The sequence below is a fragment of the Stenella coeruleoalba genome (genome assembly GCF_951394435.1).
Source record: "Stenella coeruleoalba genome assembly, chromosome: 14".
NCBI lineage: Eukaryota > Metazoa > Chordata > Mammalia > Artiodactyla > Delphinidae > Stenella > Stenella coeruleoalba.
In genome coordinates, this window is record NC_137160.1 from 21,421,877 (window position 1) to 21,447,111 (window position 25,235).

A 25,235-nucleotide genomic window follows, 5' to 3' on the forward strand; every position below is an offset into this window, starting at 1 on the left:
ATCATGGACATCAGTGATCGATTCAACCTCCAGACCCTCTCCCCTACCAGAGCCCATGGGGGTAAGACTGAAAGTTCCAGGCTTCTCATCACTGGCAGGGTTGGTTCCCCTGGCAACGAGCCCCTATCCTTAGATGGGGTTCAGAAGTCACCTCATTCACATAACAAAAGACACCTTTATCACTCTAGTCACTTAGGAAATTCAGAAGGCTTTAGAAACTCTGTGCCATTAGTGGGATAAAGACCAAATATAAATTTCTCCTTGTGAATCACAATATCACAGCCCCACAGCTCTATATGGCCCAGTCAGAGCAGGTGCCTCTGTACCTGAGTGGCATTTAGAGACAAGTCCCAGTTAAGGACCTGTCTGAATTATGTGTTGCTTCTCACAAAAAAAGGGCTGCTTCTCAGATGCTTTGGGAAGTTTTCCCAAACTGCCTTTCGGTTTAAAACACTCTGACCTCTGGGACTAAGGCAATAGGTTTTGTCTTTTAATAGAAAGTCTCCAAAGAACTTTCAGGTGTAGCTCTGAGAGTGGCAGCTTTGAAGGTACTATATCATATTGTACTATTTTAGTATGTGTGTGCATATGTATATGTGTGTGTGTGTGTGTGTGTGTGTGTGTGTGTGTGTGTGTGTGTGTGTATTCCCAGTATATTGTGAAATGAGTAGATATATTTGGGTTTGGGGATTTACTGTGATTATTTATTTGCTATCAAAAATATTTATCATTGTTTTATTGTTGTTGTTACATGCTAAACTCATAATTCAAGGTCCAAAACAAGTTATTTGCTACACTAGGAATATGTGGCCCTAAAGATGTTAAAAAAAAAAGAATATGTGGCTCCTTATATTCCAATGGCTGCCTAGTCACTAGAAATCAACTTACTGACTTATTCTAATTCTCATCTCTACCAAATAATAGACATATTTAACAATTATAGGAGACTAGACTGCTTATTATAAAATATATAGATATAGCTTATAAATATAAAAGTAGATTATTAAAAAGCAATACCTGGGGCTTCCCTGGTGGCACAGTGGTTGAGAGTTCGCCTGCCTCGGCAGGGGACACGGGGTCGTGCCCCGGTCCGGGAAGATGCCACATGCCGCGGACCGGCTGGGCCCGTGAGCCATGGCCGCTGAGCCTGCGCGTCCGGAGCCTGTGCTCCGCAACCGAAGAGGCCACAACAGTGAGAGGCCCGCGTACCGCAAAAAAAAAAAAAAAAAAAAAAAAAGCAATACCTTCTTAAAGGGAGATGTTTTCACTGATGTATTCAGTACTCTCATTTCTAAATATGGATCCTGACAAGAAAAGTTTAAGATAATTTAGGGACTATATACACTGAGATTTTCCATGATTTCTTCTTAGTTTCTAGAACATTCCTAAGCTTGAATATTTCCTTACTTTGTAGAAAGACTTGTATCTAGTATAAATATCTTAAGTTGTAGATCTTTACTAAATTTAAATGATAAATTTTAGCATGGACATAAAAAACAATAGAAAAAAATCAGTACCAGTGATAGGTTCATAAAAGTAAAATGCTCTATTAAATTTATTATCAATCATAATTTTATCAGAGATTTACAGTTATACCACCTGATCTATCTACTTTACTTCCTCTGATTTAAGTCTTTGTTAGCCTGACATTGATTAAAAAAAAAAAAAAAAAAACCCAGAAAACAAAAAAAAATCTCTTGTATTCCAAGGGGGTCTTCTAGAATTCAAAAGAGTTTTTGGTTAAAACACTACCACTGTACTGTTTTACTATTAGTATTACTAAATAGTATTACTATTTTAGATATTACCCCTTCGTTTTTATTACAGCACCAGCAAAAATCAAACTGTAGCTAGCTTAACAGTTGAATGAAAGAACAGTGCTCTTAAGATACTGAATTTTAGAATGAATAATTACTATTTCCACTGTCATATGAATTAGAATTCATAACAAAGAAAAGGCAGTGAAAGGTTGGAAGATTTTTTAAAGTTATTTTGTTGATGTTTCTACTATAAAAAGCCCTGTCAAGTTTTCTTTTGTAATTTTTATAATGCAGACGATGTCTTTCTACTCTGCATATTTTATTCAGGAATATATTTCTATTTTAATTTTACTGCAGAGTTAATTGACTTAGGAGGGAGGCAACTAAAAACCTATTCTTTAAAATGCCATTATTTAAGTTGAGGGTGTGGGAGTGTGTGGGTAAGTAGGCACTGGGCAATTTTGGTGATTATCCCAGTTTTATTTGGCAATAAAACTAAAAGAAAATTATAAGATTAGCACACATACAACAATTACTTATAACACCACAATCCTTCCTTAAATTTTCTTTCTTTCTCGTGCTTTAACCACAAAACAAAAGAACACTTAGCTAAATGAAGATAATTAAGACCATTAAGAATTATGGAGTCAGAACAATGGATTTTACTGCTCACCAGTCTGAAAATAAACAATATCCCTCTCAGTATAAAATGTAAAGCTTTGCTCTGTAACTGAAACTTCCCCAAAATAGAATTCTCAGAGCATTCAAGAGCACTGGGATGCATTTTCCAAACTGCTTCACTGGATGAACTTGACCTTCTAGGCAAGATTCTTATATTTGTTCTTGTAGAGGAAAGGAATATGAGCACTTTTTCTTGCTATTTCCTTTCTATAACATTTGAGTGGCCCGAGGCAATGTAGTTTATTCTTCCTTCTCTTAAGACAAGCTCCTTTTTCTGTTTCCTTTTAAGTAAAAACGTAAAGGTCAAGTTATCATTTCACAAACTGCTCCATTCTGCTGAAGCAATTCTAGCTTCTCTCACCATAATATGCTTTCACTAATTATTTCATAACTCATTTAAATTGGAGGCATCCTGGAAGGGAATTCATTGAAACTACTCCTCAAGTCACTAATTATTTTTTTTTTAAACTCAGGGGAATTTTAATTATAATGCCTGTGTTATTTAAAAGCAGAGTGCTACAATTTGCATCTTGAAACATCTATTGTAATAAGGAAGTAAAAAAAAATACGCCCCTGAATGAAATAACACAAGTAAATGCAATTTAGTTGGCCTTTTATTTTCTTGATTTTCAAGAAAAAAAATGCAAATTCGACCTGAATTATAAAACCACTTACAAAGATAAAAGGTAACCAAAATCTTGCCCCTAGAAAGACTATTTATAAGCTGATTTTAAAAATCACATGTTCTCCACATTTCAGGAGAGATTGATCTTGTGTCATTGTTTAATGCATAGCTGTGTTAGCAAAATCTTATCTTAGAAGAAAACATCCAAATCATAGTGTTTGCCCATGTTGGGAAGGAAAAATCTATCCTTTACCCTTCTAGGTTCTTCTGACTGGTCTAAGAATTAAATTGACATAAGACAGATTAACAGAATACCACATTTAATTTCATACGTACAGGAATCCCACATATATGAGAGTGTAAGAGAACCCACATATGTGAGAGGTTCAAAGACAGAAAACCAAAACGAGGTATATATGCTGTTCTGAGCTAAGGAGTGGGATACAGGCCGGGGCTTCCCAGGACAGGAGGGTCACTCACAGGACAATATAAAGAAGAGCAGACATTTAGTAATTAGATATTTGTCCTGCCATATAGATGGGGCCACTTAGATAAAGTGTATCTCTGGCAATAACTCTTTTTCTGGGAAAAATCCCCAATTTAAATTCTTCTAGGTTATTAAGGGACAGACAGTAGTTTCTCTTGAGCCCATAGGATCTCCATTGCTTTCAGCGCAAAATAATCCACATACCAAAGTAGCACATCTTGGGGAGGCCTCTTCTGAACCCCTAAACCCATAAGAAGTTGATATTTTCAAGGCAATAAATGGATAAAAGAAATCTACTATTATTTTCCCCTTAGTTTCTATTTTGGAGAGTTTGAATGATTAAAAATAAATGACTAAGTGAGAAACTATTCGCAGTATCCTTAAACCTAGTCCTTAGACTGAGAAGCAAAATGATAAGGGAATAAGTGTGTGCCAGAGTTAGACAATCTGAGTTCTAGTCTCTGCCTGTAGAAAGCCACCTACCTCTTTTCAGTTTGTTCTCTGTCATTTTGGGTATCTATATCACTGGGCTTTTTTGAGCATTATGAGATAATGTGTATGAACATACTGTGCAAAGAGCAAAGGACTATAAAAAAAGCAAGTCAATGGTTTTAATATTCAAGACATAAATGCTTAAAATTAACAACAACAAAGAGAATCTACCTGGACACAAATGCTCTGTAATGTATCCTGCAGTCAGTGTTGCTTCACATGAGGGAGGAGAGGCTGGCCGCCTTCCAGCCCCAAGAGTGTGAATACAAGCAGAGGAAGCACTTAGGTTGCAACTGGGCTTCTAAGAGCCCTGCAGGAGAAGTAGATGGGCAAGCAGTCATGTGGGTAGGTGGGTGTGTTGGATGGTGGATGTGTGGTGGTGGTGTAATCAGGGAAAATGAATAAGATGACTCTTTCATGATTATTTGGAGGAGCTCTGTAGTGATCTGGTTTTCTTACACATCAGCATTATTTAAACTCCCAATCTAGACCAAATAACTCCTGTAGACCCAGCCTAGGTGACTCTTTTTCAGTTGGAAGGGCATCAAGGAGGCTTGGTTGAGAAGATTGCCCAGCATCTTTTTTCCAAAATGACAGCAGTTATTGCTTGGTCTAGACCCAGTACAAATTATATTGGCTCCACTGACAAAATAGATCAACTTTTGAAAAATGAATTTTGTAGTTAAACTGATTTTGGCATTGCTGGCCAACAAACTGCAGAGAGATTCAACCATTTGAAAACTCAATTCAGTCTTGCCAGTTTGTAATTATGGATTGCAAAGGCAGATATCTGATCTAGGACGATAATATTTATGGCTCAGGATTTGCAGCCTATATTTACCTCCTTCCCCCCCAAATTTTTTGTACCACCACATGGGAATATTGAAAGTTGTCATTTCCTAGTAGTAATAATTGTAATAACACAATAACCATTATTAAGTCTCTTTATACTACTGCTGCTATTGAATAAGAATCTACTCTGCACTATGGCTTTACATCCTAGATGTTATTTGAAAGCCAGCACAGCCTTAGGAGGTAGATTATTATTATGTCTGTTTTATGGAAGAGAATACAGGCTCAGATAGCCGGTGACATCTGGCAGAGGGAAGACGTGCTTGGCCAGATGCAAAGTCATCTTGATGTTATAGGAAGAAATAAGGAACTGACACATGCCTTTTATTTTTTTCACGTAGCATGAATATTCCAGCACAGTCCATCTTCTAATAGTTAATGAATTTGTAGACTATTGAGATATAAATCAAATTATTCCAACTCTGCCCATCAAGAGTAGGGACACAGGGCTTCCCTGGTGGCGCAGTGGTTGAGAGTCCGCCTGCCGATGCAGGGGACACGGGTTCGTGCCCCAGTCTGGGAAGATCCCACATGCCGCGGAGCGGCTGGGCCCGTGAGCCATGGCCGCTGAGCCTGCGCGTCCAGAGCCTGTGCTCCGCAACGGGAGAGGCCACAACGGTGAGAGGTCCGCGTACCGCAAAAAAAAAAAAAAAAAAAAAAGGAGTAGGGACACACATAGGTAAATTTAACTAATCACATCAAGGTCAATAATGAAGAAGTGGATGAGGAAGAGAAGGAAGAAGAGAACATTGGCCAGAAACTCTCCATAGACGGCAGAAAGCCCCACATCTTCATTGGTAAAACAAGTATCTACTGAAAAACTACTAAACACGTCTGATGATTTTCTAGGTACTGAGTGGAGAGGGTGGTAGGAGAAGTTATATAAACAAAGACTGGCTGTACTCCTCTCTTCAAGCTGTTCTCCATCTAGAAATGCTAAATAGAGGTACACGATGCAGATAAATACTGTACCATTTTAGATTAGAGCTAATTGGATACAAATACAATTCCCAAGTTTCAGCCAGTACTGGCCAACTTGCTTTCAAATAGAGATTTAACAACCCAGGTGTTCCTTATTGATAGAACTCACAATTCCCAGAAATACTGACAGTCGGTAGGCCGTAACACTGAGATTTTTAACAAGATGTTGAATGGGCTGGTAGCCCCTCATTTCCCTTTCCTACTCTCTCTCCCTCTCCAGCTAAGCATGTACTCAGGGCTTAAAGAGCACTTGAGAAGTTCTTAGAAAATAGAATGAATGGTGTATGGCAAGATCATTGCATGAAATAAGCTGACTGATTAAGGACCAATTTCATTTGCCACATTTCTTTTTATCAAGACACTTTGAGAAAGCAAAAATGGAAGAGAAGCATTCTATTAAATGGGCTCTACACAGCACCTGAGGGTAGAGAACAGATTTTTTTTTTTTTTTTTCTCATCCAAAGAAAAGCTGCCTGTTACCTTTTAGGAGTGGCTGGTTTACTGACTGCTAACGTTTTAAAAATGAGATTAAATCAGGCCCGTGGTCTTTATTACAGGGAAGATATATGCCCCTTGTGCATTCCAGTGGTTTGGCCATCTTAACCTCAGCAGACATAACACTGACATATGCTGTGTTGCCAAACAGCAAGGTAAGTGTTTAAAAGGCTGTGAATAAGCCTCATTGCCTTGAAATGATACAATCTAATATTAAATTGTAACTCAGTGACTGAATCTGCCAGCCTATCCTTGTACAGAATACGAAAGTCAAAAGAAGAAGCCACTTTATTTTGATATCTCACAGGGAAGGGATTATTCTTCATCTCACCATTGAAACAGAGCATGTAAAAGTGAATCTAGATCACAGGAAACAGAAACCACAACTTACCAGGACATTTTCATTAACAGCACACATATGTGTGTGCCTTTTGGAACAGGCATCAAAGTACCAGCCTGATTCACTCAAATCAGCAGAGCTACGTTGTATTGTGGGCAACTGACGGATGGGATGTGAGCGTCCAGAAATTCTCAAATGCGGGAAATCAGACTGTACCCTTTCTGCTTCATTTGGAGCATTCCAGGAAAGCAGTTTTTACCTTCACCCCCAACACTTGCTCCACTTTTCTTTTTTAATCAATCATCGTTAACATAGAATTTCAGTTCTCTCCACACTTTACGCTCGTCAATCACATTTCAGACACCCATCACTCAGAGATCCCAGGTGGCTGATAGCCTTGGTTTTCCTGATCAGGTGCCACCTCATGTGTGAAGGAGACGCTCGGCACCCATGCTTCAGTCTAGCGTTGCTAGAGAAGGTGGAAGGTTCCACTAGGTAGGTTGACCCACTATTCTGGTTTTACATGGGACTGAGGGGTTCTCAGGACCAGTACTTGCAAGTGCTAAAAGTAGGTCAGTCCAGGTTAAACCAAGATGGCTGACCACTGTATCGCCAGGACATCTTTGCTCTAGAATAGTCTTGTTTAACTGAAATATGAGAGAGAGTCCTTGGTGGGGAAAAGAAGCCATAAAAGAGTGGCAGGAAGTTGAATTTATGGACTGATCGCTTATCTATGAGATCTAATTTTTTATATCATAATCTGACAAAATCCCTTTTTTCAGATTTCAACTTTATTGCATCTTTACTAGAAGAGTACAAGGGGGGAGGTGGTCCTGCCTGATTGTCCTAGTAAATGTCATGGCTGAAAATGAGTCCTCATTCTCATCAGTCTTCCTGTATACAGACTACATGGACCCTGGGAAAGGAAACCCATATCAAATGACTACATTACGGCCTATTCATTCAAGTGAATAGAACTGAAGATTAAGTTTGAAAGGAGCCCTTCAAACCTGTTTACCTATCTGAAGGCCTAAATTTTTTTCAGGTTGGATCCATTTGCCTTGTTTTGTGACCAATATCAAAATTAAACAACAGAAAAAGATGAAAAAACAAAGTCAAAGCCCAACTTTTAGCTGAATCATTACAGAAATGAGGAAAATTTAATTCTTCTTCCTACAGGTCTACCTCTGAAAAGAAATAATCATGAGCTACCCTCTAACCAAAATAAGTGGGGCAAAAAAGAGCAATATCCATGGATTCCAGAACATTCAGTACTGTTTCTTTCAGCGTCTGCACCACTTCAAAATATATATAAAAAGAAAAACTTTTCATCTTATTATTTGGTTATTGAGTCAATACATTACCAGCATAAAGATATTTGGAAGCACTATTCAAATTTTTATTTTTCATTTAGAGATTTATATGTTATAGCCATTATAATTAAAATAAAATCCACTGCTCTAAAGGCAAAAAAAACCAACCCAAACAAATAAACAAGCACACACACACACACACACACTGCAAATTTTCATCATTAGTGAGGCTGTAAAATGGAATTAATTAGGAAATTATTTTTCTAATATTTTTCTATTAATGAAAACTCCTTCCTTACACATAAGTAGTGGGTCAACTTGAACCAAATTTTGTTTTGGAAAATCTCATCATGTTATGTTAATTGTTGAGATTCTTCTATTGTTTTCCAAGCTAATTTAGGCAAAAAGTCAATCAAGACCGTGAGGAAATAAACATACATGTTTTTACATTTTTTCCTTTTTCTTAAAAAATATACATTGTTTTTACAAATATTAGGGTTTTTTTTTTTAATCTCAAAAAGAAAAAAAAAGGAGTAGAAGAAGAGATGGAGAAGGAAGAGGAGGAGAAGGAAAAATCCACTTACCTGCCACTGCAACTTTTGCTGTCCGACTAATAATTGACCCAGAATCTCGTAAAGATGCCTCACATTGGTAGAGTCCCTCATCTGGCTTATGGTGCCTGGAGTGAAGTATGTTTTGTATCAACAGAGAGCCATTTGGAAGTTGCTGCTTCCTTTCGTCCATCCCCAAGGCAAGGTGGATGCCATCTTTCTTCCACTTGATAACTGGAGCTCCTCTGTCAGACTCTGCAGAGCAGTTCAGGAGGACATTTCCTCCCCGCATCGTGACGGCATCAGAAGGTTCCGACAGGAAGCGCAGTGATGTGAAAGACTTAATCTGGAAACCTGGAACATGAAAGTACAGGGAAATATGTTCACTTATTCAAATAGATCTCAGGAGCCAATCCCCTGCCTTTTCTTCACAAAACTTTTTCAAAACACCTGGGGGCTTTGAATAATGTCCAAGGCTAAATGAAACTTAAAATCAAGGATGTTTTGTTAAAGAAGTGAAAAAGTGTCCAATTGAAGTAACCACAATTAATGAAACTATCGGTCTCAAAAGTAATAATATAAAAAATTAAGAATTTATAGAAATCTAGGCATAGCCACCATCACATATCAATCAACACTTGAAAATTTAGACAGAATAGACTAATATTTTCCAAAGTAGCCATGGTGGGACTTCCCTGGCGGCACAGTGGTTAAGAATCCACCCGCCAATGCAGGGGACACGGATTCAAGCTCTGGTCCGGGAAGATCCCACATGCCACGGAGCAACTAAACCTGTGCGCCACAACTACTGAACCTGTGCTCTAGAGCCAATGAGACACAACTACTGAGCCCACATGCCACAACTGCTGAAGCCCGTGCGCCTAGAGCCTGTGCTCTACAAGAAAAGAACCACCACAATGAGAAGGCTATGGACCGCAACAAAGAGTAGCTCCCAATTGCCGCAACTAGAGAAAGCCCGCACACAGCAACAAAGACCCAACGCAGCCAAAAATAAATAAATATATATTTTAAATAAATAAATGAAGTAGTCACGGTTAGTAGTGGGGTAGCTAAGATTTAGGGTGCTATTTCTATCTCTGCATTCTGAGTTTAGTATCCAATAAATTTAAAAAGAAATCCACTCAGAGACAGTATTTCATTAACAATAATAACAAAAAACCAGCTCCAAACTGGCTGGGACAAGTTATTTAGAACAAAGCTCAGGTGTGTTTTAAATAGGTAAGAGATGCCACTTGCAGAAGCAAGTCAATAAAGCTACCACCTAAAGTCACAGACCCGTGATATGTCTCAATTTTCATCCAAATGTTGCTCACGAGCCAGGAAGTCTAGGTGAATATTATAGTTGGATTTTTTCTCATAAACATCTATGAACATAAGAAATCAACAGAAAGAATAGAAGGTTGTTTAAGAATCTGGAGGAGGTAAAACACCTACAGTTAGTTTAAGTACATTCTTTTCAGGGCTGGCATCACAGCATTTGGCAGAATATTTGGTTGTTGAATCAAAGACTTTGATGAGGTCTCAGGAGGTCATGGGGCTCACCCTTTGCTCAGACAGGTGTATACCTAAATCACTCAAGCTCAATTACTTTAAATTTCATTTTCAATGATTTCTGGGCCTAGGGATTCTACAATATCCCTTGCTTTCAATATTGAATCATTCTTAGAGTCTTAACTGAATTTTCTTGCTTCCATTTAATCCCATTTTTCTCCTGAATCACCCTGTGTAACAGTGCGGAGGAGAGGAACACATTTAATTTCTTTAAAAATACTCCCTCCCCTAAGTTATGTTTGGCTTCAATCTTCCAGGATAACAATCTCAACTTCATTAGCTTCCTTAATTTTTCTGTGACGGGAACAATTTTTGTCATACTTGGTGAAAATGTTCCAGTTTTCTGTTATTTAAAAGGCAGGCACCTAAATTGCTTACCATCAGTACTCTTATAATAAAGGATTGACCCGTACTGGCACCAATGGACAGACTCATTTCTAGCTTTGTATACTCCACTTTCAAGATAAAGCAGAACAGCTTCTCACCGTTTCTCCATGGTGTTATCTGCCATGTTCCCACAAACCCAATTTTTCTAAACCTTATATTCAAAATAAGTCTGTTACTTTATTGTTTTTGTTGAAATTTGCCCATCATTCATTGTCATACACTCATTTCATCCAACTAGGTCATTTACCCAAAGAAAGCAGCTGGAAGTTTGCTCAAATTATTATAACTTGTAAAATAACAGTGAGCATCGTGTCTACCGTAAATTATAATGGTAAAAATCCCAAAAGATACGGCCTCACCCTCTCATTGTCCAATAAGGTCCTCCTCCCGTCAGATTGTTTTTGTGTAGCCAGCCTAATTCTTACTGCCCATCCCTCTAGTGGAAAGTATATCACATCAGAAGTCTGGATAATTAGCCCTTGGTCCTGGCTTTACTATTTAAAGATCTGGGACTCAAACAAGCCTTTTAAATCTTCAGAAGCTCAGCTCCTTCTGTGAAATGAGGGTGTTGAACTTGATGATCTCTAAATTCAATATCCAGTTTGGGAACTTTCAGAATTAGGATGGGTTGAAGACATCCATCAAATGAATGCTGCTCTGAGCTTACTGAGCTGCTAACAGTGAACAGCTAGCTAGAGATACACCAAGGATGAGAAAGTAGAAAGAAGTTCTAATGTCCTTAAATGTCAAGATATTTCACTAGAGTAATACCTGCAATTTCCATACAAGTAGCATTAATAAGGCAGAAAAAAATTTAGAATTTAAGACCAGGCAACTATATTAAAAAGCACTGATTGCTTTTTTGTTCTTCCCGGGGCCTATATTTTAAACAACCACCTCATGTTGAACACCTTATTTATGTCACAGAACACACAGTATATTTCACACAGCTGTTTATGACACCATGTTAATGAGCATATGTGCCCATTATCACAAATAAATAATCCACTTAATCTGAAAGAAGGAGATTATGACAGTTTTCAGCACTGTGAATACATAATTTGGGAAAGTTAAATAAAGATTAACATTTCTTCAGTACAACTATCCTTGCAGTTTGCTGGCAATGTGAGCTTTTGTGCTCCTTTTCACAATTATATTTTGAACATGTGACTCTGGAATAAAGGTGTCTCGCTGCTTGAAGTAACTTGCATTAGTTATTTCATTTTTAGAAAAGATGGGCATGGACCCAAGCAAATATAATCTGTTGAGAAATAAGAGGTGTGTCTCCAATGGTCCTGGTTTCAAAGTTTTAGCTCATGGTAGGGGCAAGCTGCCTCCACCCCCTTGGAGAGTATACACAGGCCTAAGAAATGTCTCACTGATAATTACACTGACTTCAATCTAGGCTATCCTCCTCCCTCTTCTCTTAGAGTACTAGTTCCCCTTGGAGGGATGGGCCTACCAGTGTATCATATCTTATAAAATAATTATATCAAATTGTTTCATCTAAAATTCAATGTGAAATCAACTACACTGATTTAATGTAGGAGCAGAGAAAGAAAGATGATAAAACTAAAGAAAGCAAAGAAGTACAAATAACATTTGGAACTTGTGGCTCAAAAAATAGTGGCTGGAATTTGGGCAGAGTTCATGAGGATACAGGTCGCCTAGGAAATGGGTGAAAGATTTAATCAGAAAGCAATAGAAGAATGCTTTGGAAGAGTCAAAATGAAACTACCTACTTTACAATTTTACAGAGGATTTTACATTAGAATAACAATGGTGAGAATTTCATCCAGAAGAAAGCCAACAGGAGAAGTTTTCCCTTTGTTTTGGTTTGGTTTTATTTTTAAGATGCCCATGGTCATTCTGTTGAACCCTCAAATAGTAACATTTCTCAGTCTTGCTTCATAGAAGCAATCCTTTTGGCCTGCTATAAAATTACATAAGGTAATTATATTTAGAGAAATGTACTTGAGAATACCAAAATCCCATCCAGTAAGAAATTTGTATGAGTGAGTCTGATACCAGAGTTCATGATAAGAATAAGTGAGTCTCAGCCCTCTCTCTCTCCAAATTTTGTCTTGGGAAGATTCCTAAATCTTCTTTGTCTAGGATTTAGGCAAAGAGCCATATATGCATTTAACTAACTGGTATTGTTTCTTATCTGTGTTGGTCCAAGAAAAATAGAGTATCATATTTTCCTTAGACATTATTCTTTTTCTTCTTCTTCTTCTGAAAGATGGTAGTTCATAAGTAGATACGAACACAGCAAAACCTTTAATGTTTTCCTAATGAAAATATAGAGGAAGACCTACTCTTAAGAGGTGACCCAAAGGAGAAATATTAACATCTATTTGCTTTAGTTTTGTCAAACATAAATAAGCATAGGAGAAACACTCCTAGGGATATTCCAGATTTATATTAATTGAGCACCTAGAGATAGAGAAGATCCTCAGTGTGTTTTAGAAACTCACCAAAATGATCAAGCAAATAGTAAAAATGTTTCTATAAGATTAAGTCCCTTTGTGCTTGCTCTCCTTATCATATTCTTGTTAATTTCAAAGACCAGTCACAGAGGCAGACTTAGAATGGATTTTTAAGGTATGACATTTCATCTACAGTATTAAACATTGCTAAGTGTGAAAAATAATTCCCTATGAAGTCAGAAACTCCTTTCCAAGTCCAATGTTTTAGAGCTTCTGCTTAAAGCAATAAAAGCTAAAAAGGAAATTTATGAAAAGTAGCATGAATGTAAAAAGAAGCTCCTAAAAGATTTTAAGATTAGAAAATGTCATACAAATCCCCATAGAACTTACTCTGCATAATTTTGTCTCTTTCAAATGATGAAAACTTTTACTTTGGGACGCCTGGAGAGTCTGTGGATCCCCAAATTCATGGAATCAACCCAGAAAGTTCTGCCATTATTATCTTTTCTTAGAAATATATTCTACTGCATCTGTTTCTCTTGTGTTAAGATAAAGAAAGAGAACTCCATTGAAAGAAATTAAAACTGTTCTATGGGTGACGGAATAGAATCCATTTTCAATTAATCAAACATCACTTACATGTGCAGCTGCCACTCTGGAATCAGCCCTCGCAAAAGCTTATAATGTCTGTGAGGCTATGTGATGGAGGAGGGGATTTAAAAAACAAAACAGAAACCCATGAATTAACAGGTCCCCTAATTAATGTGAACATTACTTGGTTTAGGATATCAGATTATAAATCTGACACAGTGGTTCTTAAACTAAGGTCCCCAGACCTGGAAAAGCAACACCACCTGGGAACCTGTTACAAATGCACGATCTCAGTCTACACCCCAGACACATGCAATTGGTCAGCAACAATGGGGCAGAGTCCCACAATGTGTGCTTTAATTAGCCTTCCAGGAAATTCTCACATTCACTAAAGCTTGAGAACTGCTTCTCCAAAACTTCCAGCTGGGGAAGTTTGGGGATCCCTACAGCTTGGGGATCCTTGTGTTTTTTGAACTATCTTGTTATAATGTTCCATATTTGGTGCATTTGTGCAATATGGTCAATTCTAAGTAAAAAGATGAAGTTACCAGGATGATCCAGGAATGCGAATAACTGAATACCATTTCAACACTTTTTTTTTTTTTTTGCGGTACGCGGGCCTCTCACCGCTGCAGGCTCCAGACGCGCAGGCTCTGCGGCCATGGCTCACAGGCCCAACCGCTCAGCGGCTTGTGGGATCTTCCCGGACCGGGGCACAAACCCATGTCCCCTGCATCGGCAGGCGGACTCTCAACCACTGCACCACCAGGGAAGCCCAACATATTTTATTAATATTTGTTGTATAGTTCTCTTTGAGAGGCTGAAAAAAAAGTAGGGAAAAGGCTAAGAAAGAGGGCTATTGGTGACGACACCTCATCTTTCCTTTGTTACCAGCCCTCTGGACACCAAATGGCCATACTGGATTAAGGAAAAAAAAAATTCTATAGTCAATTGAACATTTAGAATGTTCTTTGGAACATTCTTGGTTGTTCACACAAGGAGCTGTCAAAAGATTTCTTTTAATCAGCTGCAATAGCTATAATCCTCTTGCAAAAGAAGTTTTGGAAAATATATTATTCTTTATCAGATTACATTTCTTTCATTACTTTTTAGCTCCACAGTATAATTACAGCATTTAAAAATACTGGAACTCTAAACACTTGCCTGGGTGACCTGCCCCTCAGACCAGTTTAGTCTCCAGATGGGCAAAACCATATTAGCACTCATTCTGCTAGAGCCTTGGAGGTATACTTTATATGCTTCATATTAATGCAAAACATTAACTTCAGCCAGCCCAGAGTGAGAAAGTGTATCTAACCAAAGCCAGAACCAATGACCACAGTGGTTTCTGTGAAGTATCAGTGCTTTTTTTCGACTACATAAGAGACATGGTAAAAATACTTGTCAGAAGATGTGGTCATATCTTTAAAGGATTGTGTGCATTCCAGCCCTTCAGAGAGACTATGTTCAAGCCATTCGACTTCAAGTTTTTATTACAACAAACGGAAATCAGAAATGAATGAGGTTTTATGGCATTTATTACTGAATTTCAATAAGGCAAAGACTTAACAGGAAGAAACACGAGTGCATTTTACTATGGGAATTTATTAAGTATCATTAAAATGTAGGGAAACAGGGCTTCCCTGGTGGCGCAGTGGTTGAGAGTCCGCCTGCCGATGCAGGGGACACGGGTTCGTGCCCCGCTCCGGGAAGATCCCACATGCCGCGGAGCGGCTGGGCCCGTGAGCCATGGCCGCTGAGCCTGCGCGTCTGGAGCCTGTGCTCCGCAACGGGAGAGGCCACAACAGTGAGAGGCCCGCGTACCGAAAAATGTAGGGAAGCAATGGATGAAATGAAAAATTTTAAAGGATAGTTCCAGTTTCTCCCCCATTAGCATCTCTAGATTTAGCCAATAAAAATTAAAGATATCAGTTACACTTGAATTTCAGATAAACAACAAATAACATTTTAGTATATACGTGCTTAATAAATGCTGATATGAAATAAATATTGCATAGGACATACTTAGGCTAAGACATTTTTTGTTATTTATTCAAATTTCAAACTTAACTGGCCATACTGTATTTTATCTGGCAATTTTATCCCCCATGAAATTATTTCCCTGAGGCCATCGCAAAAGTAAGCAAATAGTATATGAATTCATACTACCCTTCTCAGTTCTGACGTATCTACCAAGAGTGAACTCTTGGAAAATTACCATGACTGAATCAGGAAAAGTGATTTTACTGTCAGGACACTTGCTGACCTAGTCCAGTACCACCAAATATACAGGTAGAAAGGTTGCTGAATCTGTTTTGTTCTTAACACAGCAATCCTTCTTTTTCTCTTCCCTTTACAAGACAGGGAGCAAAATTCAGAAATATAAATACAGGATGTGAAGTTCAAGAAGCCATGGTCCCACACAGAGGCTCCCCATCACACATTCTGAGCACGTGGCATCTTCCACAAAGCAGTGGAGGCTTTGCAGAGAGATCTGAGGTTTTTATAGGGCAAGAAGTGTGTGCCCCAGGCAACTGTCTGAGTGTCCGCTGGCTAAATCCAATGGTAAAGAAAAATGATAAGGGCCAAGGTAGAGTGGGGGAGTAGCTTTCTCATCTCTTTGCTGCTTCAAGAGCTGAATCTCTAAACCACAGCTTGATTTTGCTGTGTGATACTGGGCAAATTGTAATGGGATTATTTTTCAGCTCAACAGGTAACACAGTCTGACTTCTAGGTTATCATTCCCTAGGTCTCATGCAAAATTAACACTTAAAAGAGAAACTTCGATGTCCTGCTTAATCTGCCCTGGGTTTGAACCTTTATCCCCTGCCTCATTTTGGTAAAATGTAAGCTGGCTTTCTCCTCCCTTGTGTTTTTCATCAGTAGGGGGACGGACTGCTTTTTATGAATACACAGCTGTCAACTGGAACACTGAGAAAGGTTTTTCAGAGTATTTAGAAAAAGTACCAGGTAATGGTATCTAGTGTATAGGAATCTCTCCATCCAGATGGCAGTGAAAAGTGGACAAGCGTTGGAATGTCAGGTATTGTTAAGAGACCAATCAACTTTCAGAACTTTATTATTAATCAAGTTGCCCATATTTACTATACACAGATAAGAACATATAAACATAAAACCAAATGTCATAATACTCGCTCATAATCCTGCTTCACCTGGTGACAGCCACTGTTGAAATTTATATGCATTTCCTTGTAAGAAATGATTCAGTTTTTGATTCATAGTAATTTGCTATTTTATCCACATGTTTGTAATAATATGAGAGAGAGACAGACAGAGAGAGAGAGAGGGGTTATATCCTGATCTCTCTTCCTCTTCTTACAAGGACTCTAATCCCGTCATGAGGCCCCCAACTAAACCCAAAGGTTCCATCTCTAAATATACACCAGGAGTTAGGGCTTCAACATAAGAACTTGCCAGGGCAAGGGCGGTGGGAGGGGCACAAATATCCAATCCATAACAGGCGAAGAATAGGTATCTAGGGGAAGAAATCTGCGGGAAACAAGACCAAGAGGTCACAGGGAGACGTGTAAGACCTGGTAGACAAGCAAAATAACTTTGCTTTAACACTGACAAAGAAGGAAACCAAGTGGAGAGTTTTCAAGACAGTGCAAAGGTCCAACTTATGTTATAAAAACAGTAGTTTTGAATAGGGAAAGACACTCCCATCCCCCAGCCAGGACACTGGAGACACTTTTGGTTGTAACAGCTGGGAAGGGTGCTACTTGCATGTAGTGGGAAGCGACCAGGGTTGCTGCTACCCATCCTACAATGCACAGAACAACCCTTCAGAGGACAGAATTATCCAGTCCAAAATGTCAATTGTGCTGAGGTTGAGAAATCTTCTTTTAAAAGAATCATCCCGGTTGCTGTTTTGAGAATAGGGGTCATTGGAAGAAGAAGGGAAACCAGTTGGGAGGCTAGTGAGAGATGATGTGACTTGATAAGAAATGGTCAGATTCAGGATCCATTTTTAAAGGTAGAGTCAGTGGGGTTGCTGAGGGATTAGATATGGATTGTTGAGAAAAGAAAAGAGTCCAGGATGAGTCCAAGTAGATCAATAGAGCAATTTACATAATTTATATGCAAAAAAGGCACACTTGCAAAACAAAGCTCTCAGCACAAGGGGTCAGGAGACCTGAGTACTTCGCCTATCTCTGTCACTCACTAGCCCCTCTGAGTATGGGCTACACCCCTGGGAGCCGATGTCCTCAACAATGAAACAAGGAGTCAGACTGCATGACTTCTAGGTGTCTTCAGCTCTCTTGTTATAAAAGTCTATGAGTTCACACATATTAGCTTTGCTACTTACAAAAATCACCCTCAAATTTAGGAGAAAATTTGTTATATGAAGAGATCTGCCATAATCATGCTGTGATCAGTTTATCACAGACTTATATGAGAGCACAAAGACGTGCAGGTACTGAAGGTGCCAAGAGACCAACAACCTACCTTCGTTATCCATGAAATAGAGAGAAAGTCTAATCTTTTCTCTTGAAAATAAAAGGCTGCAGAGGTCACGCTGCCAACAAAGCACAGGCTGTTTTATTATGATTCATGAGAAATGAAGCATTCATCTTGTGGAAACTGCTGAATATGTGAAGGATTAATTCCATAAAGGTCTGACAGGTCCTGGGAAAGCCTTGAAAATTCAGCAAACCTCATGGTTGATATTGTGGTATAAAGTCTGATGGGGGTACCCATACTGGTAAAACATTTGTGTTACAATGATCCCAATTTTCCCGACACAGAGGCCCAACAGTGTTTTTTATTAAAATGTAGTCATTCTGTTTTTTTCTTTTTTGAATTTTTGAATTTTATTTTATTTATTTTTTTTATACAGCAGGTTCTTATTAGTTCTCTTTGTCAGGATACTTACTGTATCTTGTCACAGCAGAAAGGTGAGCTTTTCCTGCTTAGTCTATGAAGGACATCAAGAAGGAAAACCCACAATGATAAGAGAAACATCAACATTGGAACTGAGAGCCAGTGAGCTTTGAACCACTCAGGAGGTCAGCCTTTATTAAAGGACCCATGTAAACAACTTGTTTTATTCAATGATGATTTAGATTCTACAGGAGATGACTTAGAGAGCAAGGACGAAGTCTCTTTAAAGGATCAAAACCATAATGGGAAGTCTGAAAATGAAGACACACATGTGTATTTCTCATCTAAAAAGAGTTAATTGCATGCATGAGTTAGCTTTAGAAGTTTCTAGAAATGTTCGCATTACAGTCGTTCCTAGAATCCGGTGGTTATTACCTTGGACCCAGCATACTAGCAGGAGGGGACCAGAGTTGAAGGCACCCTGTGCCCAAACAGTGGCCAAGGAATGAGTGACCCGACCATATATATATATTTTAAAATGCATTATTCAAATGTATAAGATCGAGTCAATATCTGAATGTCTGGAATGCCACTATTGGATGCAATCTGGAAAGTTCTCTAGACTGAATTATTCATAAATCCTTTGCTGGTCAAGTCCTACTACAGACACCAAACAAAACAGAGGGCAAAGATTTCTCTAGGAGCTGTAATCACTATAGTAAAAGGCACTCTCAGTTCACTTGCTTTCCAATATGGCAGGACATCCAATAATATCTTAGAACTAGTTATAAATCTTAAGCCAATTAAATAATAAACATTAATCCTCATCAGCTCTCATTTTACAAAATGGAAAAGTTAGACCACAGGCCTGTACAGAGATAGAAAGTCTCCCTGCATAGCAGTGACAGTCCCAGCTCTTAGAAGCGATAGGTCTTTATTCAATGTCTCCTCTGGCTCTATTCTTTCTATCACATATTTGTGAGAATTTCTTCCTTATTATACCACAGACTCCTGGGGAGCAGAAATGAATCACGTTTGTCTCTCTGTATCACACAGCCCTTAACTATCTCAGATGCATTTAATAAATACCTATTGAATAAAGTTACACTGACAAAAACATGAATAATTTAGGAGAATTGCCTATATCAGTGAAAGAAAATCATAACAGAGGTTAAAAAAAAATGGATCTCATTCTCTTAGATTGGTTGTGAATGATAAAGATTACTCAATATTACTGTCAATAAAAACAAAAATTATCAATATTCATACTGATAATATTTCCTTGAGCAGTCTGAAGAAGGGTTGGCCAACTTTCTTTTCTATTAAGGGCCAGATAGTAAATATTTTTCAGCTTTGTGGGCCAAGAGGCAACACTGAGGATATTATATAGTTATTTCTAGGATGATTTAAAAGTTAACCATTTAAAAAATGTACAAACCATTATCTTAAAAAGAGGGTAAGGGCCAAATCTGGCCATCCCTCCAGGCTGTAGTCTTGACCCCTGTTCTAAGAAGATGATTCTGCTAACCATCTGCTAATTCACAGTGAAGGGGATTCAAGCTTGGAGCTGCCACCTTGTGCTAAACTCGCCACCCTCAAAGCTGCATTCCTCTCGGTAATGGATTTACCAGTTACAAAAACTTTAATAAGAATATTTGGTCTATAGGCACACAAGTGAAGTTCATTATAGTTGTTCATTCATTCATGCATCTCATTAAATATCTATTAAATGGCTATGTAGCTCCCCCACTACCTTGCTCCTTCTAATAGCCCTCTAGTTCAGGACCACAGACCACATGCTTCATCCATCCTCTCTCTTCCTGTCCTTCTCCTCGCTGCCTCTGGACACTCCCTGGCCTCTCTCATGTCCCTGCTGCCTGCTGTATCTATACCTCAGCAAACAGAGTGGTTGGGGATTCCGTGGAAAATGTATTCTTCTAATTACTGATGATATATGTAACCCATGCTATTATCATATCATCATTTACTAAAAAGCCCCAGAGAAAAGGAAAACAGTCTTGTTAGCTTTTTTCATCTTACACGAATAAATATTCAAGGTGAAGGGAAAAGCTATTTCTTTTGTTTTCTTGTTGCAATTAAGCCAGTACAGTCTAGCCTGCTCTGCTATAGCACAGTAGAGTTTTTCACTGGCTTTAAAGAGGCTATAAAATTTCAGTTATACATGATAAATAAATCCTAGAGACTGACTGTACAGCATGGTGCCTATAGTTAACAATGTTGTATATTTAAAAATCTGCTAAGAAGGTGGATCTTACGCTGTGTTTTTAATAACAAAAAAAAATAAAGAGGGTGGGAAGAGACTTTTGGAGACAATGGATATGTTTACGGCATTGATCCTGGTGATAGTTTCACAGGTTTACACTTATCTCCAAACTCATCAAGTTGTATACATTAAATATGTACAGACTTTGTATGTTGATTATACTTCAATAAAGTTATTTTTAAAAAAGACATCTGGGTAACTCTCAGTCCTGAAGAGCTAGGGACTTATAGTATCACCAATGGTGAGCTGTGGGTTGCAATTAAGGTTGCTTCGCCACTTTTTACCATTCCTGGACAAACTTCTATCCAGTTGCTTTTTATGTATTTATCTTATTTGACCTTTAACAAATTCCTTTCACATTGTCTCTAATTGAAAAAAAAAATCAGTAAGGGTCAAAGCAAAGAAATGATCTTCTGTGTCTCAACTGAGGAAGAGTAAATGCCTTAAATTTATCTAAATAATAAACAGCAGGTTCCCTTGAATGATAGAAACTGTAATTCCACTGAGAGGTCCAAGTGTTACCATAACACACTCAGAAGTAAATGTATACACAATTCTCAGATGAAACGCAAAATTGAGAGCAGAAAATGTGCTGAGTTCATTGAGTGTGGTCCACAGGCCCCCATCTCAAGTGTGGGCTCCCTTATAATTCATCAGCTGGAGACACTTCCTCCCCTCACGGCCCACGATCCCAGACAAATGCATCTGCTTCTTATCTTGTTCTGCCCCACTTACAGGTTCTCACCTAATGCCTTCAGCTCTTTTAGCCTCATATTACCTAACGATCAGAACAGGCAGGGACTTAATATGTGTCACCAGAAGTTAAAGAGGGGGTTACTTTTGGTTGTATAACATTTTGATTTGTATGATATATACCAGAACTGTAATTTAAAAACCATAATTAGTATAAGTGTTAAATCATATTAGCCAAAGCACTCACTACCTTTTAATGTAATCAAATAAATAAAATCTTCCCTCTCCCCTTTTCAATTCTTTTTCTCTCCAGTGAAAAAACAGCTTGAAAAATACGCCTTTGCTATTGCATAGCCACAGGAACGAATAATACAGACATGAAAAGGACTGATAATGATCAAAGTCACTTACATACAGTCAGGTTTATTATCCTGTGTAGGGGGTGGTCTGGAGGTTAGGGTTGGGGGTTATTTACCACCTTAAATCATGGGTCAAGGTCTGGGATGGTCTGGGAAGAGCCCACTGGAATAAAGTTGCCCTGCACTTCCATCAACAAACAGGAGACCCGGGCGCCTATGCATCAACAAACAGAATGGTGGGGGAAAAGGCTGGAGGAATAACACCAAAGCAGAAAACCTTTTTCTACCTTATTTTCTCCTTGAGACTGACCCTCAATCACAAAACCCAGATTTATTCCACATAACTGGATGTAGAAGAAACAAGGCATTTGATCAGCAGAATTTATAAGTATCAGGCCTCCCAAATTTTGATTAGCCCAGAAAATCTGTATTGAGCTATCAAATATATTAATATCTGATCTACTACTTTCAAAATCAAGAACTATGACTACCATTTTGTTTAAATCTCCTTCCCTATTTATGTTTAGCACTGATGAACGCATAATAGATAATAATTTTAAAAAGTGTTAGGTGGCGTTAGTCTCAGGACAAGAGAACATCTTTAACATGTTCAATGAACCAAAAATGAATAAAGGAAAGACAGTGAACATTTTGAGCTTCCTTTAGTACTTACTTTCCAGTAGGTCCAAAGTTTGGTTTACCCACTGCAGGATTCACCTGGAGTCTGCCATTTATGGGCAAGCAGGACCCAAAGAAGCTCATAACCAGACACTGTAGATTAAAGGCTTTCATGGATGCCCACTTGCGCATCTCCAAGATAGAAAGTCAGTAACGCAGTTTGTGAAGGTTTTAAAAGTAGCTTTTAGGTGGGATTGCTGTTGAACATCAGCATGTCAATTTTTCTTCACCACCAATGTTAAAAAAAAAGTAAAATTTAACCAAAAATGTATAATAGGAGGACAGGCTAACTATGGCACTGTACTTTTTTTTTTTTTTTGGCAGTACGCGGGCCTCTCACTGTTGTGGCCTCTCCCGTTGCGGAGCACAGCCTCTGGACGCGCAGGCTCAGGGGCCATGGCTCAGGGGCCCAGCCGCTCCGCGGCATGTGGGATCTTCCCGGACCGGGGCACGAACCCGCGTCCCCTGCATCGGCAGGCGGACTCTCAACCACTGCGCCACCAGGGAAGCCCAGCACTGTACATTTTGCTCTTGGCTAGTTTCAAGCTAAATCACTGGTGTGATCACTAGGATAATCACATATTTTTTATATAAATCTGATACTTTTGAGACTGAAAGAGAACTCAATTTATAATTATGCCAGGACAACACGTATAAACTAGAATTGTTTGAGGCAACCTGGGAGGCATAGTCTCCGACCTATCACTGTTTTAAAGATGACACAGATGTTCAAACTTGCACTCTCTTTTGAAATCTGTTTATTTTTGTCTGATAGTGAGAAATCTTGTCAGGAGCTAGAAGCATTCAGAATGAACTATATTGAAATATAGTATATACATTTCTATTTCTGAAATGTATGATATACTGTCATGCTTCTGGAGTTTTCGTTAAATTTGTGTTTAAAGAATGACTGCCTTATTCTCACTCAATGTTGCTTACTCCTTAATGGAAATGTCTTTGGGTAGGGGTAAAAGGCCAATGTTTATTGGAACACCTCCTGGTAATAACTGGAAAGACATGGCTGTGGGTTCATCATACTGGCCTGGAGCTACAAAGAAATTGAAACCAAGTGATTAAAGATGTGATTTGTCTGAGTGAAGGGGACTGTGAACCAAAAACTATCACACTTCCCTGTCAGTTTGCAAAGTGACTGTGAAAAATGACACATGAATCATGGTACAAAGGACCGCGGCCACTCAGACACTATTAACTCCACTGGCTTTGACCATGAAGAATAACGGCAGAATGAAGTATGAGAGTTGGGATCATAGGCAAGAGACCTGTTCCATCACATTAAATGACTCACAACTCTATGTCCTTTTGCTTAATAGTGGTGGGTTCAATGCTTTGACACAAATAAATACGTTCAGGAAACCTTTCTAGTCAGTGCTGACATCAGCAACTAACAGTTTATCATGGCCACAGCTAAAAGCAGGGGAAAATTAAGTTGGTATTTTTGGTTGCATTAATTTATTAATTCATACAGAATACTTTTTTTTTTAAATTTACATAGTACTAATGGATCTTCATTTGACCACGTCAGGAGAATGCACAAATAACTACTAGATACCTTAAACACTAATCATAGTTTTGAAGTTCTTCATTTATAGGAGGGAAGAACAAGGGGATCAATACTTAAACCAATTATATGATTTCATTTTCAACCAGCTGATGAAATTATTACTATGTTGATTTTAGGGAGGAAAAAACTATAACAAATTATAATTTTCCCAATGGATGAGTTTGAATTTGAAATATTATCTTTGACTCCAAACTCCATTTCTGCCTGTCAGATTTGCTTCTCTATATCGGGACTCTACATTTTTTTTTTTTTTTTTTCGGTCAAGGGCCAGAGAGTAGATATTTTTGGTATGTGGAGCAAACTATTCAACTCTACCACTGTAGCAGGGAAGCAGCCACAGACAGTAGGAAAAGATACCCACCCTGCCCCTTCCTCCCGAGTAATCACTAGAAATGAAAGCAAATAAAACCCCAAAACAACAACAACAACTAAACCCAAAGAAAAACCTAAACAAAAATAAATAAGTAAATTGTGCAACACACTAATAGGCTAGAATATATTACAATGATGTCCCTGTAATACCTCCAGTAAATAAATCTGGATAGGAAACAATCGTGTTTATGTAGCATTCTCTAACCCTCTCTTCCAAAGCCCTTTTCTGCCCTCCACCTCCTGGGTATCCAGTGCTCTCCTACTGGCATTAGTGTTCTCTTCTCAAAATTCCCTCTAGCCCTTCCCTTCCTGGCTGAATCTTACTTTCTAAACTCTTCTTTCTTCAGCTTCCCATTTTAAAAATCTATTCAAAATAGCATCATTTAGTGGAGAGGAAGTTTCGATCATTTTTACCTACCTTTAGGTATGATTGGCTAAAACAACTTAATATGACAACCTTAAAGTTATCACAATTTAGTAAAGTCTAGGCTGAGTTAAATTCAGTAACCATAAGTCTCTATGCTAGATATTGGGAGTGGGAATGTTTCTAAAGAAAGCAATGTATATCTGAAGCCATAAAAATTTAGGATTTAGTAAATTCACTCCTAAGAAGCTACCTCAAGAAAATAATTCAATGGGACAAAAATCACTGTATATATAAAAATGAAAAGCTCATTGCAATGTTTGATATCATAGCAAATCCAGCTATACTGAAACATATTAACTGTTTAATATTAGGGAAATAGATAAGTAAATCACAGAACACAAATATAATGATATAGTAGGAAATAATCAAAATTATCACCATGAAGACCGGGAAGAAACATGCAACAATAAGCAAATCATTGGGGTAGATCTGTGGATGA

The 25,235-nt window shown here is 38.3% G+C and overlaps 1 protein-coding gene across 1 annotated transcript in view; it reads right to left on the bottom strand.

Annotated features, from left to right (window-relative positions):
* DCC (DCC netrin 1 receptor) overlaps positions 1-25,235 on the bottom strand; it is a 1,193,354-nt gene that overhangs the window by 752,468 nt on the left and 415,651 nt on the right. The window contains 1 exon segment of the mRNA XM_079943413.1: positions 8,611-8,931. Coding sequence (XP_079799539.1) covers positions 8,611-8,869 — 259 coding nt within the window. The 5' untranslated portion in view covers positions 8,870-8,931.